Raw genomic sequence first — 15800 nt, forward strand, 5'->3', positions numbered from 1 at the left:
TCATTTTTTCAGCCTTTGTAGAAGTATAACGTGGTCATCTATTTCAAATTGGCTGAGAGAAGCCTGTATTTGTGTCTTTGTCCAGGTGTTGGAGGATCTCGTCTCTACTGTTAGCAAGGGCAGATTTAGTGCCCCACAAACACTCATGATTAAGAAATTATTCATCTATCTGTATTTTTAAATGTGTCACAATCTCCTTTTCACTAATCGTGCTAGAGGTATTCATCTTAGTGAATCAGAATCTTTGGTCTATCAGTGGTTTTTCTAAAGGGGAGTAATGACGGTATGATTATCAGGAACAGGAACAACTCGGGTTAGAAAGGAACCATCAATCATGGTTGTGATGTCTGCTGTGAGAAAGGAGATAAACTGTTTTTGATTATGCTAGGTATGGTTTCTAAGGCAAGTTAGACAATTTTTGATTTTGTTTTGTCAGCCGCTGTCAATGCCTCTTTTTGTTCCAAGGATTTAGAGGTGGTAAATGTGGATTTTAGTAATGTCATGATGATTAGGGCATGGAGCAAGGAATCTGGGATGCTCATGTTGGATTTGGCTATTTTTTACTGAACATATTGCTGTAAATCTTCACAATGCAATTGGTACACTGGTTGTCCTTAAGAATGCCTGGGCTGGACAGTTGTTCAGTAAAATTGAAGATCTCCATCTTGTAGATATGGCTTCCACAAATCCTTCCTCTAGAGCATGTTGATAAATTTGATGACAGTGTTTGTTCATTTTTCTAGCCTGCACCAGGATGACTATGACATTGATATGTTACAATGCAGGTTCCTTAGCAAAGAGTCATTGTCTGCAAAATATCAAGGGTTTATTGCAACAGTTCAATAGGCTGCAGCAGTCTCTTTGCTGCTAACATTTCTGTAGTGTCACATTTGCAAAGTAAATTAGAAGCCTCTTCAGTGGGGAGCGGAGCAGCATAAATGGTTTCAGAGGCACAGAGAGATAAAAGGCGTTCAGCAGATTTGTCTTACCACTGTCAAGAGAGAGGTTTCTTTAGTGTATGTAAGCACTAGGTCAAGAGCATCAAGATGTTCACCATCTGGTTGAGGTCCAGAGCCTGCAGGAAATTCCATTGCTTGTCTTTAATTGTGATAATTGACCCACAGGTTACATTTCCTGTTTTGGGCTAACACCAGCTGCTGAAAGGTTAGTTCAAGGAATTTGTCCTGTAATGTCAAGTTCTATCCTGAGGCACAGTAAATTACTACTATGATGAGTTTGCAATCAGGCTTTATTGATTAGTAGAATACTATCCAATGAAATGGTGAGCAAAGTCTTTTTGATAATTCAGTGCAGGTTAGCTCATCAGTGTGAACTAGAGCTATGTCATCTCCTCTCTTTGTCTCTGTTTCTATGGATAAAAATGTATCTGAGGGAGATAGTCTTGGTGATTGAGTTTACTCTAACTAATTCTAATTTTGTTACAGCTGATCTTGGGTAGTAGGTCTTGAGTTTTGAGGGAATGCATCAAAGCTAAGTGAATGTAGATGAGATCCAGTTTTATGTGGGGGCTGGTTCGAGATGAATGATTGGGCTTATCTTGAGCCTCTGGTTGTGGCTTAATCTGTCTTTCAACATTTCCTTAATATGGAGTGGTTGCCTTGGTGGCAAGGGGTGTTTAGTATAATGGTTAAGGTGATGAGTCAGAATATGCTAAGATACCTGGTTCTTCAGGCAGTATCCAAGAAGTCATTGGATTGCGGACTCACTGCACTGTTGATAGTGGCATATTGGAGAAAATGCAGTGGTGGGGGGTGGCAGTCTGCATTTGGGCAAAGGTAGGGTTGGATTTGAACCCAGCAATGTCATAATATTTTAACTGACCTTTTTAGTATGTGGAAGATCCCTTCAGACATTAACAGTTTGGTGTCATTGATTTGGATCATGTCTGTTCCATTGGTGTAACCCCGATGTACTGTGTCTGGTTAGGCTAGTACTTTAAAGAATGTTTTCTATCAAGCTTACGAGTTATTCATCAAGAACACATGCTCCAACCCATTCTTTTGAAATGCATGTGAGCAGGCATTCTTAATACATTCTCTGTCATTTTATCTTTACTGAGCATCACTGTAAAGCTTTGTTTAGATGTATGAAATAAAAATTGTAAATCTTTTTGAGAGATAGTATAAATGTTATTTTTGGGCACATTTAAAATGTATTAATATAGCATTGTAGCATGCTTCTGGTATGGCCAGAGGCAGATCCACTATAATGCTCTTAGACATTTTTTTAGATGATGTATACCAGTCAGTGAGAATAACAAAAGAATCCATGAAGGAAAACATCTTTCTTTATGAGTTTTGATATTTAAAATCTGGCAGGTGAGACAGTGGATGTTATTGTCTCAATGGTTCACAGTTGCTTTTTTATTTTCTTTGATTTTTCAGCGAAGCGTTTCTTAGGCTCGGTTGTTGTATAAGTCATAAGTAATTTTGATTGAGTGTTGTTTTTTGGAATTTTGCACACATATCTCTAAACTTAAAGTAGGTTAAAGCAGCTCTTGCACATATGAGCTGAATCATGGTGGATACTGCTTAAGCACCCACTTGCTATTTTTAGGCCTTTAAGTAAAATTCCTTACTTTGCACCATAACCACTATGAAAGTTTTAAAATTCACATTTACCACGTCCAATCCCTTGAGATAAAAAGAGGTTCCTAGGCACCATGTCTTTACATGTGTTTTTTTATTTCCTTAATATTTCTGAAAAAGAACCACTTGGGAGTAGTGAAGAGTGCTAGCATGACTGATAATGTCGGTGGAACAGTTTAAGAAGGAATAGCTAACCATAACAGTGTAGAGGTTACCTTGATAATACAATATACATACAAACAAACCTGAAGATTTGACAAAGATTCTACTAATGGACAGGGCTCCAGGCTTTTACAGTTATCAGGTGATGTACGCAATTTACTGGCTATGTTGAATGATTGCGCTATTTTTTGAAACACAAATGGTCAAAAGTTAGGTACAAAAAGGCGAATTCCAAATCATTTATATCAAGCATGAGAAAAACCATTGTCCTCAAAAACGAGCCTGCATAAAGGGATATGCAAGATTAGACTCTCAAAGAAATGGACCAGGTGAGCCAGGAGTTAGTCTATAAAGCAAAATTGTAGTACTAATACCTCTGCTAGCTTTGTGAGCAAGACAAATTGCTTCAAATGTTTCAAATATCACCCGCTTAAAGTGAGGCAGTGCAAGATACTGAGATGCACCTAAACATTTAAAAAACACTGAAGTCCTGTAATTCATCTGTTGTGGCGCCTACAAATGTTAAATCTCACCACAGTAATAAATATCTGTATAGACAGTGCTCACTTGTGGTGGAAGACTGTGGTTAACCCATGTTGGGTTCAGATTAGTTGCTTCTGACTGGTACATATCAGGATGTATGAGAATGTGTAATCTTAATGCCTATCTATGTCAGAATGGTCAGTGAATGTCAAGGATTCTATAACGATACACTTTCTCTATATTTGTTTACAAATGATAATGCCTTATTGTGGCATATCAAATACTTGCTGAAAAGGTATGTAACAAAGATTACAATTAGCTCACAAACTACTGAGCAAAAAACACCATATCAGGATCAGCTCTGAGTGCAAGCTTGGTGATAGATGGTTTCCATCTACAGATTTTTTTGTAACATGCATTCTATGAGGCAGTAAGCAGTGGTGTGTACCAAAGCAACAACTTTGAATGTGTGTTTATTAGTACAGTAGCCTTAAATTAGGAATGATAATGGGGAGAATATTTATTTTCATAGCACAGTCATTGAGCATACACACACACACATATATGCATATATATGTGTGTATGTATGTGAACCAGACTCTGGTGAGTCGAAATGTGTTGCATTTTCTGCTTACAGTACAAGCACACTTAAATATAGCCGTTCGAGGAGTGGCCCATTTTTCTTAAATTTTGAGGAGGAATTATCTTGATATACAAGTGCGAATCGGACCCGCGGAACAGTGCCCCCACCAACAGTTGGGCGTCGGATTCTGATTGTCCTCTGGAATATCTATATATTACATATATTACACAGTGGCAGTCACTAGTTACTATAGGAAGAGCGTTTATTTGTTTGCGAATAACTTTCGCGCCATTTGACAAATGTTCATGTAACGTTCCAAACAAAAAGCTCATCCACCTCAGATCCTCCCTGGATAGTTTGGGTGATACTTCAAATGGGGGCCAATAAAAAAGGGGGTCCCAAAACACAATTTCCCTATGCAGTTTTCCATAGGAAAATTGAACAGCGATCCCTTGAAAACAGTTGTTCAGAATTACACCACATTTGACAGAAAGCTAGATCTTGATCCAGAAAGCATCCTTTTTGTATTTTGGTGTAAATCTATTCAGTAGCTTTTGAGAAAATAAGGTTCAAAATATTTGTATATCTGGATGGTTGGGTTTGTTTTGAAGTTCGCGAGAGTCCCATGATCACATGACTTCATATAAAAAAGCTATGTGATTGGCTGAGGGGGCTTCTTTTCCTCATCGGATGCCTCACTCTGGCGGGAGCTCACACTGTGATTAGCTGGCCACAACATGAGGTGAAATATTGTGTTCGTTATTTCAGGACATGGGGACTCGGTCCTTGTGTCCTGAAAATAAAAAACATATATGGTACAAGGGGACAGGGTAGGGGTACCCTCACTGCTTGGCCCTTGTGGGAGAGTCCCAGAGGAACCCCCCCTGGGCCAAATATTAAAAAACGAATTTGGGGGGGGTCCGTGATCCTTTAGGTGTCCTGTGGGAGCCAGTGGGACCCCCTGGACTCCCAGAGAAGTCCCACAAGGAAGCACGGGCTGAGCTGGGTCCCACAAAGTCTTGTGACATCTAAAATATGAAAATAAAGGGTGTGGTCTGAGTGTCTGCGGTGGGTTACGTGTGTGTGTTTAGGTGGGTGTTTTTGATTCATTTATTTGAAAAGGGCTAAACTCACAACCATATCTGCGATTTATGGTGTGGAGGCAGAAATCATAAACATTAACAGAAGGATAACTGAAGAAGAGTAAAAGAGATTAGAAGAATGGTTGGTCTTCCGAGCTCAATAAAATGAAGATGGTCATTGGTAACATGAAGACAAAGAGACTATTCGATAATTTCAGGCCAAGAATCTGAAAAGCTCTAGCACCTTAGCCAGCAGACCCAGAGGCAGCCGCTAACATGGAAAAGTGGTGAGGCAGAGCTGGGGACAAATAAAACAAATAAAAAAATGAAATATATATATATTTTACCTGCCACCCGCGCCTTGCCATGCTCTTCAGCTCCTGATGCACAGGAGCTGGACACACAGGGTCCCAGACTTCCCTGCACCAATCAGGATGCTGCTCTCATGCTGGTATTACCTAGCATGAGAGAAGCGCCGGGATTGAGTGGAGTGGGCTGGTTTCAAGCTCCAGCAGGGACTGTTGGCCTGCACTCCTAAGCCCTGCTGATATCTCCAAGCAACAGTCTGGAGATATACAAGTGTGCATGTCGGTCAGGCCATCCTAAGACAGCCAGCCAAACCGACGTGCACATGTTGCCCTGTGCCCACCACTCCTCATGGTGATGGTCCCACCCTGAAGACTCGGCTGTGGCTTCCTCCTACATGTAAAGTAAAATGATAACAAAGCAGTTTCATTAATTGCTTTATAGCAGTAGAACGATGCTCCTTTGCCATAATGAACGGAGGAGCCACCCTTGAGCAGACTTGAAAAGGGGGAAACTTCAGGAGCTGTATCACACAAGACCTGAAAAACCTCAGAGGAACATGAGGCGCCAGTGAGCGAGTTAAACCCATAAACCTTTACTGTATATAACTGTATGTTAAACAAACACAAAAAAGTTTTATAAAATCTATTTTGTATTCTTTATATGATCTTGAGTTTATAGATTAGATGACCCATGGTTCTAATGACCTAAGTACGCATACGCCCAGCAATATAAATGCTAAATGCTTGTTGTACCCTGCTCTTTAATTGTCTCAGTGCGGCTGTGGGCCAATTATTACAGTAGCAGAGGACCTCTGCGAAACTTTTGATCTTGTTCTAGGTTTCAACGTACCAAAATAAATAAAAGCATACAGTGCTCCCTACACTTGTGAAATATGATTAAAAAGCAATTAAGTAAAGAATTCATTTGAGTCCCTAACGTAAATTTTTTTAAGGCAGGTATTCACCCAGGGAAGCATGTAAAATTTCATCCTACAGGAACAACTGAGCCTTTTAACAAATAGGCCACAATAATTTGTCATAGTCCACTTGACTCACGCAGAATGGTTGATTCAAAAGGTCTCTGATCTATGCAATAGAAAATCACAACATAGCGTTGGAGTGAGTAAAAGTTATAAATATATTTATTTATTTATAAACTTACAAAACCGTGTACTATTTTTGGTCGTGGCAAGACTGCTTATGTGCAATACAGACTCAGAAGTTCTCTCTCCAGTTTCAGGGCTTTGCATGGTTCATAAATGATGTTTCTCCAATAATTCATTAGCTACTGTAGAAAAATATCGAAATAAATATATGTGTATGCTATATATTTATACATCTGTATATCATTCCTCTCATTGTATACTTTTGAGATGAACAACACTTAAAAAGAAAGGAGGTCTCATATTTGATTTTACCCAAAATGCGGCACTGCCAAGAATATTATGACTTTCCTCAACGCCAGCGGTCTCATGGAGTTTCCAATGCCATGAAACGGCTGGTGGGCCCTGTGCACGGGGATGCATGTAGGGGAGCACATGTTGTGCCCCTCCTGTGTGCATGCACCCCAGTTCCTGAACAGTATGGATTGTAGAGTCCATACCGCACAGGAACTGCATTTGACATTCCCATTGCTGTGCCCTTTTTCAGAGGAACCGCAGTGGAACTGCCAAAGAAATGCCCGCCGGACGCAAAAAAATTAATAATCTGGCGCGTGGTGCTCACACGGCTTTGGCGGTGTGGGAGCGGGGCGGCGGCGTGGTGGCCCCACTCTCACTCCGCTGAAGTCATAATCAGGCCCATAGTGTTTACAGTCACGTTCTTTTCCCCTTTCTTTCAAACCCCATGTTTAACAAGATCTTGTTGCTGTTCTATACTGTTTTCTCCAGATTGCTCTGACTTCTGTTGATGGAAGTAATATTATTCCTTAGCATTGTTCAATAAGGTGTGATTTTTCCTTGGACTAGTTGTAGTTGAAATAAGTAAAGGTGTTGCCATGGACTGACTGACAGTTCACAGTCTGTTCGTTCACAGTACTCATGCTGTGAATGGTTCAATGTTGAAGGCACATTTAATGCCAATGGAATGAGCAACTATTTGCAGTAGTTTGTCAACTATAGCAAGAATTACGTCATGATAACTGTGGATGCATTTCCCTCCCTTTTATGTTGTCTGCATTCAAGTGAGTGCACCACCAACATGCCACAGCCAGCACCAGAAGCTAATTGAGTTGCAGAGAACAGCCATTGCAAAGCACCTGCAGTTTAATTTGAATGGATGGTATGAACATGTATCAAAACTCTGCAATGTCCACTTTATGTTGACGGATATGCATATTTCACTTTTTTTTTAGGTTTCCACACACAATCCCTTAATTCTCTTCTGTGAAGTACACCCGTACGTGCACACACATGCAAGGTATCAACCCATATATAATAACTTACTGCTATTTCCCAAATTCTGTGTGTGTAATGTACTTTATATTTTTGTTGCCTTCGTGAAGTGGATTTCTGATGTATTTTATCTGCAGTCTAAAAATTACAATGTTTTCCATAAACATCTGGGAAATGTGTATTGATTGGGTGCGCTTTCTCACACTTGGGAAACTAGTTATTCCTAATACACTTAGAAGTGAACTAGTAGAGTGTACCAGAATATCGTCTGACGTAACAATTGTGTCCTGAATGTGTCGTATTGGAGTTAATAATAGAACATCTACAATCAATGAGAATATTTTTGTAAATGATATTTAGAACACAACATTCGTGCCAGATAATATTTCACTGTACGACATTCTGACATACAACAGTGAATAAAGTACTCAGCTGTGTGATGATCAACTTTTCCTACGTGTTAGGAAATACCCAAAGAAACTAATACACTGTGAGCGAAAACCTAATTTGCATTACATTTCCTGGGCCACTCCCATGAAACTGTGAAAGGTATAACAACCTTTCAAAGCTATGCCAGAAATGGAATGTGCAAAATTTACACAGGCGTTGTGCAGAATGCGCTAATTTATGTTTCACCTGCAAGCATACTTTCATTATCAATTCACTTTTGTTAATTATGCAAAAGGTATACATGCATTCATTGCAACCATATGCAGGCTTAAATCTACATTACGGCTGGAAACGACTTTGTGAACTGGCTTCAGTGAGGCTCTTTATAAATATGAATTCTTCATTTGAAGCATCATTATGCTGTCATGATGGAAGCATGGGTTTTGCTGCACAAATTGTTTTTGGTTTAAATATCATTTGTGATGGCAAAGTAAGACTTATGTCATTATTCTTTCAAAATATGGAAACAATAGTATGTTAGAAAGGTAATATGCCACTATTCCTCTCCAACATTTAATTTACAGTTTGCATTTGGATTGATTTTACTTCTGAAACACATTTGAAAAAAACATTGAACACTTCTCACAGGGTCTGTGACGTGATTGTAAACAAAAACAAACACTTTCTATGTGCTGCAACTCACAGGCTTGTGGCAATAAATTCACAGTGGATAGATTCTGTTTGCAATGCCTACCATCTTTTATGCCTAATCCTGTGAGTCTCAATATAAGACACATCGATTTATTGAACATGCTGTAAAAGGCAAAGTATCAACAAAGTACGCAATATGGTAATACAGCAGAACCGCCTTAAAACTATTTAAATAAAAAAAAAGTCCCAAATTAAAATATGATACTGCTGTGCATTTCCGGTCTTAGAAATACACTGAACATACCCCATGGGACACATTTGTTCCAATGATTTCAAACGTCATCCTATCAACTGGTGCTATGAAAGAAATAGAAACTTCACAGAACACCTGAAAGATGAAATAGTCAATAGACCCTGACATCGTTCAAAGACATGTAATAACAATGATTTTGTAATATTCGGTGAATTTACACAGACGAGAAGATGCATTAGTAGTGGGATGTGTGGGGAATGAGATGTTCATTGTGTCTTTTCCCAAATATATACACATTGTGCAGATTAACAGGGCTTGACCAAAAAGCTAAAAATGTAGTTGAGTACAAGACCAAATTAGGAATAAGAAGGCTAGTTCATTGATAATTACTCATGTTTCATTTGCATGACAGTACTACTGTTTTACCATTTTGTATGTCCTTCGACCGCTCATCAGTACCTGGGAACAGGTGGGGACCGCTTCCAGCACGGCAGGAGGGTAGCCGGACGCAGTCCCACAGGGCCATGTGAGCTTCTTTTTACAGGATGCACACTGTACATCTTAAGGCACTATAGGGGCTGACATTCCCTTTTTCTTGTAATTCTGCCTCCTCTCCTATATGTTGTCTGAATGGTAGGCATTGCATCTTGTAAATACTGAGACAATCAAACGTGACATACTAACAGTGGTGAACATAGCTTCTGTGTTGTTGCTATTGTACCTATCCTGAATCAAAAAGCTATTGAAGATCTCAACTCAGGAATATTTGTTTCATGTAACTATAATCTAACATTTTACATTTTATATACATAGATACAAGTGTCTACATAGGAATAGCTTTATGTATATATATATATTTATATTTATATATATATCTAAATATATAAAATGTCTGTAGAAGTTTTTCACTGTAGTCATTACTTCAATACAGTACTAGAATAAAAGTATTCATCTTCGTTTATGTTTCCATTCCAATACCTCCCTATAATGCTGATCTGGATATACACGTCATATGATAATAGCAAACAAAAATATTCAGAACAGAATAATACTGTCTTATCATGCAATGTGGTAGGCATCCGGTGGCACTATTATCGTATCCAAATAATTTACAGTGCTACTGAGCGCATCCTTTGCAAATATCAACAATGCTTGCCATGGTATATATCCAGCTTCTTTCATTGGTGTTGAGTCTTGGTCAAACGTGCGTCTCAATGAATGAATGTGTATGTGTCAGCATTGGTGCTGTGACTACAAGTTCAGAAGATCCATTCTGCGGTTTCATAGCAGGGCTGTATTCACAAATGTCCAAGAAAAACTCATAGTTATTTTGCTTCCATTCTTTGAATTTCTTTGAAGTCAAGTTGGGATCTTCCAGAAGGTTGTTGATAATGGCTAGGTCCCCTTCTTTTGCCTGTAAGATGACAATTGAAATGAAATAAGTGACTTTCTAGCAATATAGTTATTTACCGAGATTCATTTTTTTCACAAGCTCATGGTCATCAAGGTAATACTATAAAGATAACAGGACCATTGTATGCAGTTTCCTATCTAACACAAGAGTGCAACAGACTGCCTGAAAAATGGCCTTCTTGATGTAGAAGATGGACCACACGGACAGGAAAATATAAATTTGGTAGGGTCTCTAAAACGCCTTGTACTAGAGTTGAAAGGCACATAGGGCCCTATTCACAAACTGTATTTTGTACTACTACTTCATGTGCTATGAATGAATGCACTATAAAATGCTATTCACAAGCCTACATGCGGAGAAATCTGCCTTTTTGATCTTTTCTATGTGGATTGGTAGAGATCTCTACACATTTAAATAAATTATTTAATTGTAAATGTAGGACGGGCCATGGATAGTGGTAGGGAAAATAGGGAATAGTTACTCAAAAATAAGAGTGGTTTAAAAGAAATTTAAGGAGGGGTTTAGGGAGGGACATGATACTAGAAACATACACCCAAAAACGAGGTACCCTATTGCTGTACACAAACTACACTTCTAAAGCTACTTCATCCCTAAAGGTCACAAAACAGATATAAATGTACTTCGGCCTAACCTTAGAGTGTCTAGCACCACACATGGCCATTGCATAGAAAACAGTGGCTGCAAGCAATTTAAAAAACACATCGGAAAGAAAGTTAAGATAATTAAATATATATTACCGAGTGGTGGTCGCCACTAAGTAGTTATAGTTAGGTCAGCATTTGCATATGAAATTAGTTTTTTTGTGATGCTAATAACTTTGACGCAATTAGATGAATCTCCACAAAACCTTTTTTTTTAAAGTGCTACTTTTTGACTACTTTGTTCAATGGAAGTTTCACGGTGATCCGTCAAGTGGTGGCCGAGAAAAAAGAAGGTTCCAAAACACAAAATCCTCATGCATTTTCCATAGATTTCTTTAGGCAGGGCTACAGCAAAAACTGCTGAGCAGAATTATACCAAATTTGTCAGAAAGCTAGATCTTGGTCTGCAGATTGTGCTTTTTGTGCTTTGGTGTAAATCTGTTCAGTAGTTTTAGAGAAATTAAAGTTGAAAAATATTTGTATATCTGGATGGTTGGGTTCGAGCAACTCTGTCTCGAACCAAATAAAAAAAAATATTGTGTCCTGATTGGCCCAGGGACCTTTTTTTCACCTTGGGCCATCTCGCTCCCACAGGAGCCAGACTCCCAGGGCGAGTGCTCTGATTGACTGCCAGCAACATGAGAACACTTTTGCTGGCAGCCAATACAGGACTCGGGGACTTAGTCCCCTGTTCGGAAGTAAATACAAATATATATATTTAAGGGGGACAGGGTGGGAATACCCTGCACCCTTGTGCCCCATTGGAAAGACCCATAGGGACATTCCGGAGCCCCCCCCAAAAAATTGGCAGTTTTTGCTGCCATCCTGCTGAGGTTGAAAAGAAAAGAAAAGCAAAAATGGCAGCCAGGATGCCCGCTTTGTTTATTTAAGGGGAGAAAGGGAACACGCCCCCCCCCCCCTCCCTGAGCCATTACAGGCCCCCTTGAAGCACACCCCAGTCTGCATAACATAAGAGGAGGGAGCACGTTGCCCCCTATCTGAGCACCCCTGGTGCTGAATATCCCAAAACAGGGGATGGGGCAGCATGGCCCCCTGCTCCCCACGCCTTCAAAGGCCCTGGAGACCCTATCCCATGGGTTGATATATTAAAATGAGGGGAGGGGGGCTGCACGCCATTGAAGGCCCAGGGAGGGGCCCTGGCCTTTGGAGGCTTGGGGAGGCACCCCCTCCTGAAGCCTATAAAGGCCGAATGGTCCCATCCTTGAGCCTTCTATGGCCCCAGGGGCCGGCACATATACTGTGTCCCGGGAAGCCCACCCCTGGGACAGAGCAGTTTCACTGGCGTGGCAGAAAAGTCTTGTGTTTGCCCCTGCCTGGGGAGAGCATTTTTAAAACTCACACCTAGCGGGAGCTAGCACAAAGTTTGCTCCCAGCTTGAAGCAGACTTGTGAACTGTTTTCCTGTCCACACTGATTTGTTTGAATCTGTTTTTATTTAATTTTCCTTTTGTGTTCCACAAGAATACAGCATCATGAAAAGTAACATGCATCACAAACAGTTGACCTTGCAGTGAACCATCTTTCTACACAAGATAATCTGTATAGTAACTGGGCAGCCTACATCAAGCATTCGTTTGGAGGTGCTGTGGACGCAGCTGTAAACTGAGTCTCGACAGATTGTACAAGTTCCGTAGGGATAACAGCTTGCGTGTATTCGGCTTGGTTCCCTTGTTCCCTTTGTGCAGAGTCTTGATGGATCAAACAGTTTGAGCAAGTGTACAGACGTTATGAACAGAAAAAAACAACCATTAAAAATCAAAAGCAAACAACAGCAGCATACATCGGTTCTCAGGTGTATGTGTTGTACCCTGTCTCTTTCCGCCCGCATCCCCCCTCCCCCCTGTCCCATCCCCTCAGGGTCTACTCTTGCATCGATCCTCCGTGCCATAGCGCATCGTTGCTGTCAGGTTGCATGCGCACCCCTACTCATCACTGCGGACACTTGCCGTCAGGGCCCCTCTCCCCCTTGTCAGGGTGTCTCCTCCACTCCTCGGTTTTCCCCCCCGGGTCTTCCCCCGAGATGTGTCAGGTCTTGGACCATTTCCTCCCAGCACCCAGCAATGGGCGTCTTCCGTAACCCCAGCGTCTCCTCCCGCCTAATGGCGATTCCTTCCGCCTTAGCCCATGCTGTGAGTGAATGTCTCCATGCCTGTGTGTGTGGTGAGTCTTGGGCCTTCCATTTCTTGGTGAGAAGCCTCGTGGCCACCACTAGCCTGAGGTCTAGGAAGCAAGAGGATGCCGTTGTGGTCTTGGATCTACGGAAATTATGCAATAAATAAACTGGCCATTCAAAGGGTATGACTCGGCCTGTACAGGTGTGCAGCGCAGCGCCTACAGCTTGCCAATAATCGCTCAGCCTGTGACAACCTCAAAGCATGTGTATTATACCAGCCCCTGTCTCCGTGAATCGGGGGCAGAGCGCATCTGTGTGGTGAAAGTACCTGTTTATCTTTTCAGGCGTGAGGTATGCCCTGTGGACAATAAATGGTTGTATTTGCCTGAAGCGCATGTTCCTAGGAATGTGTGTTGGGCTTTTTAGTATCTTTTCCCATTCCCTGTCCTCCATCGGCCGATTCAGATGTGCCTCCCACTTGCGGCGCAGCGGGTCTAGAGCTATCGCTGCGTGCACATGAAGAGGCGCTGCAAACCAGCGGATCAGGTGCCTACCACGTCCCATAACATGGAGGTACTGGATGGTAAGATGTTGAGTTGGTTCTTCTTGCAGTTCCCCCCATTTAGAGGACAATGTTGCGATGAGTGTGCCGTGTCGTAGAAATTGTCCCGGTGGGAGCCCCAATTCATCTACCAGAGATTCGTAGGGTATGAGCCTGCCGTCGCAGTACAGGTCTCCCAATGTGTGTACTTCAGCTTCATGCCAGCCAGCGAGCTCAAGTGTTGTAAGCACCCTGGGCCCGCTGGGGGAGCCCGCTAGTGGTATGGCCGGCACGTAAGGGATCACCATCTTGGTGAGATATAGGCAGCGGCAATAGCATCTATAAGCCACCACCAGGAGGAGAGGGGTAGGCACCGGGGCCTTGGATGCCGGGTGGAAATGTCTGGTGATAGATGCGAGAGAGTGGGGGGGCTTCTAGTTGCAGTGTCTTTATGCCCTCTGTCAGTGAGCCAACGGGCTATCCACTGCAGTTGTGCAGCCAAGTAGTAGTGTTCGAAACAGGGCGCAGCTAGTCCTCCTTGATCAGTGGGCAGGTATAGCTTCGCCAGTGCCAGCCTGTGACGCGTATTGCCCCATAGGAAGTCCCGTAGCAACTTAGTGAGTGTGGCGAAGAAGGCCGCTGGGATATATAGGGGTAGGTTAGCAAAGTGGTACAGTAGTCGAGGTAAGATCACCATCTTAGATAGTGCCACCCTGCCTGTGACTGTCAGGGGTAATGTGCTCCAAATGTTCATTTGTGACTTAATGGCCGTCACTGCCCATCCCAGGTTACCTTCGAAGAGATCTGTCGGTTGACGATAGATCTGGATACCGAGGTAGCGGAAGGTGTCCGCACTCCACCGCACCCTCGTGCCCTCTAAAACATAGCCCGGATCTCGTGTGTCTCCTCCAAAAGCGTAGAGAGAGCGGCGAAGTCACGCAGCGTGCGCTCCAGCTGGACGGATATATCGCTTCCGTCAATCACAAAGACAAGGAGATCATCCAAGTATACCGACACCTGGTGGGTCGCATCTCCCAGCGTTGCACGTATGGCCGCTGCCAGAGGTTCAATGGCAGGGGCAAAGAGGAGAGGTGACAGTGGAAACCCTTGTCTTGTGCCCCTACGGATAGGGATGGCGTCGGATATATATGGTCCCAACCGTGGGGTTTTTGTATAGTAAGTTGACCATCTGGAGGAACCCCAAGCCCAGGTCGTACCGTAAGAGCACCGCTGCAATGTAACTCCACTCTAGGCAGTCGAAGGCTTTCTCAAGGTCGAGCACCAGGCATCCCGCCCTAGGCCAGTCCCGTATCCCATCTGTGGCCACTCGAAAGAATCTCCGCAGATTCAGCGAAGTGCTACGCTTGGGTACGAATCCGTTCTGGTCAGCGTGAACCAGCTCGAGGACCACAGGCGCCAACCGCTCCGCCAGCACTTTAGTGAGTATTTTATAGTCCACGTTCAGGAGCGCCAATGGTCTGTATGACCCTAAACTTTCTGTGTCTCTGCCTGGTTTAATCAGCGACACCAGGTAGGCCTCCCGCATCGATTGGGGGAGTGTGCTCTCCTCCATAGCCGTGGAGCACAGGGCATGTAAGTGCCGCGTCAGAGGCTCCCGGTAGGCCTTGTAGTATTTCGCTGGCAGGCCATCTGGGCCTGGTGTCTTCCCAGAAACCAACGACCCTATGGCTTTGTTTATTTCCTCTAGGGTGAGGGGACCGTTAATTGCCTCCTGGTGCTCCCCTGTAGCTATGGGCAATTGAAGAGGTTCGAGGAACCTCTCTAGGTCAGGGCTGGAGCATTGTACCTTGGATAGATAAAGCTGGGAATAGTGATCCGACATTACTTTGTGTATTTCCCTCTGTGTAAACACATGGTTCCCCTCCGTTGTGCATATTGCCCCTATGGCAGTGTGCCTATCTTCCTGTTTCAACAGCCAGACCAGCAGGCGCCCTGCCCTGTCCGCTGTGGTGTGGGTGCGGGCCGTGTGAGCGGTGTAGTTGTGGCACCGTAGCTTTTCTATGAGTTCCGCATGTTGCGTCCTAAGATTTCCTAGCTGGACAGATTTTTCACCCCCACCCTCTCCCTCCTGCTCATATTGTAAGAGCCGTGTTTCAATCTGGCTGTGTGATGTTC

The 15800-nt window shown here is 42.8% G+C and overlaps 1 protein-coding gene across 1 annotated transcript in view; it reads right to left on the reverse strand.

Moving 5' to 3' along the window:
• Positions 1-6312: 6312 nt before the first annotated feature.
• Positions 6313-15800, reverse strand: part of LOC146829166 (connector enhancer of kinase suppressor of ras 2-like) — a 1989112-nt gene continuing 1979624 nt past the window's right edge. Inside the window, exon 24 of the mRNA XM_085606439.1 lies at positions 6313-10328. Coding sequence (XP_085462565.1) covers positions 10113-10328 — 216 coding nt within the window. The 3' untranslated portion in view covers positions 6313-10112. The remainder of the gene's footprint in view (positions 10329-15800) is intronic.

This window comes from Triturus cristatus, chromosome 5_2 (assembly GCF_964204655.1).
Source record: "Triturus cristatus chromosome 5_2, aTriCri1.1, whole genome shotgun sequence".
In the NCBI taxonomy this organism is placed as follows: Eukaryota; Metazoa; Chordata; class Amphibia; order Caudata; family Salamandridae; genus Triturus; species Triturus cristatus.